Here is a 729-nt window from a genome sequence, read left to right on the forward strand (position 1 = left end):
ATCAGGAAGGGGGCCAACACATTTTCACACCACTGTATATATATAGTCACTGAGATTAAACAGAATCAGAGCTCTTTATAAAAGAAGCACACTAACAGCACTCTCTCTGAATGCAGCTGTAATGGACAGATTTGCTCCCCAAAGCATTTATAAAACATTATTGAGGTCTTCTAAAGACTTGGATGATTTTATAATAGCTGACGTGTTGCATTTGGAGTGACAGTATCTTTCCTTGCATGTTGATCTTTCCTCCAAAACAGAAAAATGCTGTACTTAAAATTCATAAACCTCTTATTTAAGCTTAATAAACTGATTTGACCAAATTTAAATGTAGAAAAACCATTTCCTTTAGATACAAACCTAATATTCCCATCCTGTAGTTGAGGGTTATGACGATGACATTGCCGTAGCTGGCCAGCACACTACCGTCCATAATGCTCCCCGTGCCCTCCATGTACGAGCCACCATGAATAAACAGCATCACAGGACGCGGGTCATCTCGAGAATCCCTAAGCCCTGCATACACACACGCACACACAAACAGAAGTGCACAAAAAAACATGAGGCTCTCTGCATTCTCAAGTGTTTTTCACAGCTGCTTAAAATCTCCACAGAGATCTTCTGCACCACTGACAGACTTCAGCTTTAAATAATCTATTTAACTCCTAATCATTCAGAACACAAGTGACTAAAAATAACAATGTAACCAGCCAAGAACTGCCTCTGAGA

General features: G+C 39.6%; 1 protein-coding gene across 1 annotated transcript in view; it reads right to left on the reverse strand.

The window, feature by feature from the left end:
* Window positions 1–360: 360 nt before the first annotated feature.
* LOC107579081 (neuroligin-3-like) overlaps window positions 361–729 on the reverse strand; it is a gene marked incomplete at its 3' end in the record, with an annotated part of 2859 nt that continues 2490 nt past the window's right edge. Inside the window, exon 3 of the mRNA XM_016264956.1 lies at window positions 361–516. Coding sequence (XP_016120442.1) covers window positions 361–516 — 156 coding nt within the window. The remainder of the gene's footprint in view (window positions 517–729) is intronic.

The sequence above is a fragment of the Sinocyclocheilus grahami genome, unplaced genomic scaffold (genome assembly GCF_001515645.1).
Source record: "Sinocyclocheilus grahami isolate Dianchi unplaced genomic scaffold, SAMN03320097.WGS_v1.1 scaffold14024.1, whole genome shotgun sequence".
Taxonomy (NCBI): domain Eukaryota; kingdom Metazoa; phylum Chordata; class Actinopteri; order Cypriniformes; family Cyprinidae; genus Sinocyclocheilus; species Sinocyclocheilus grahami.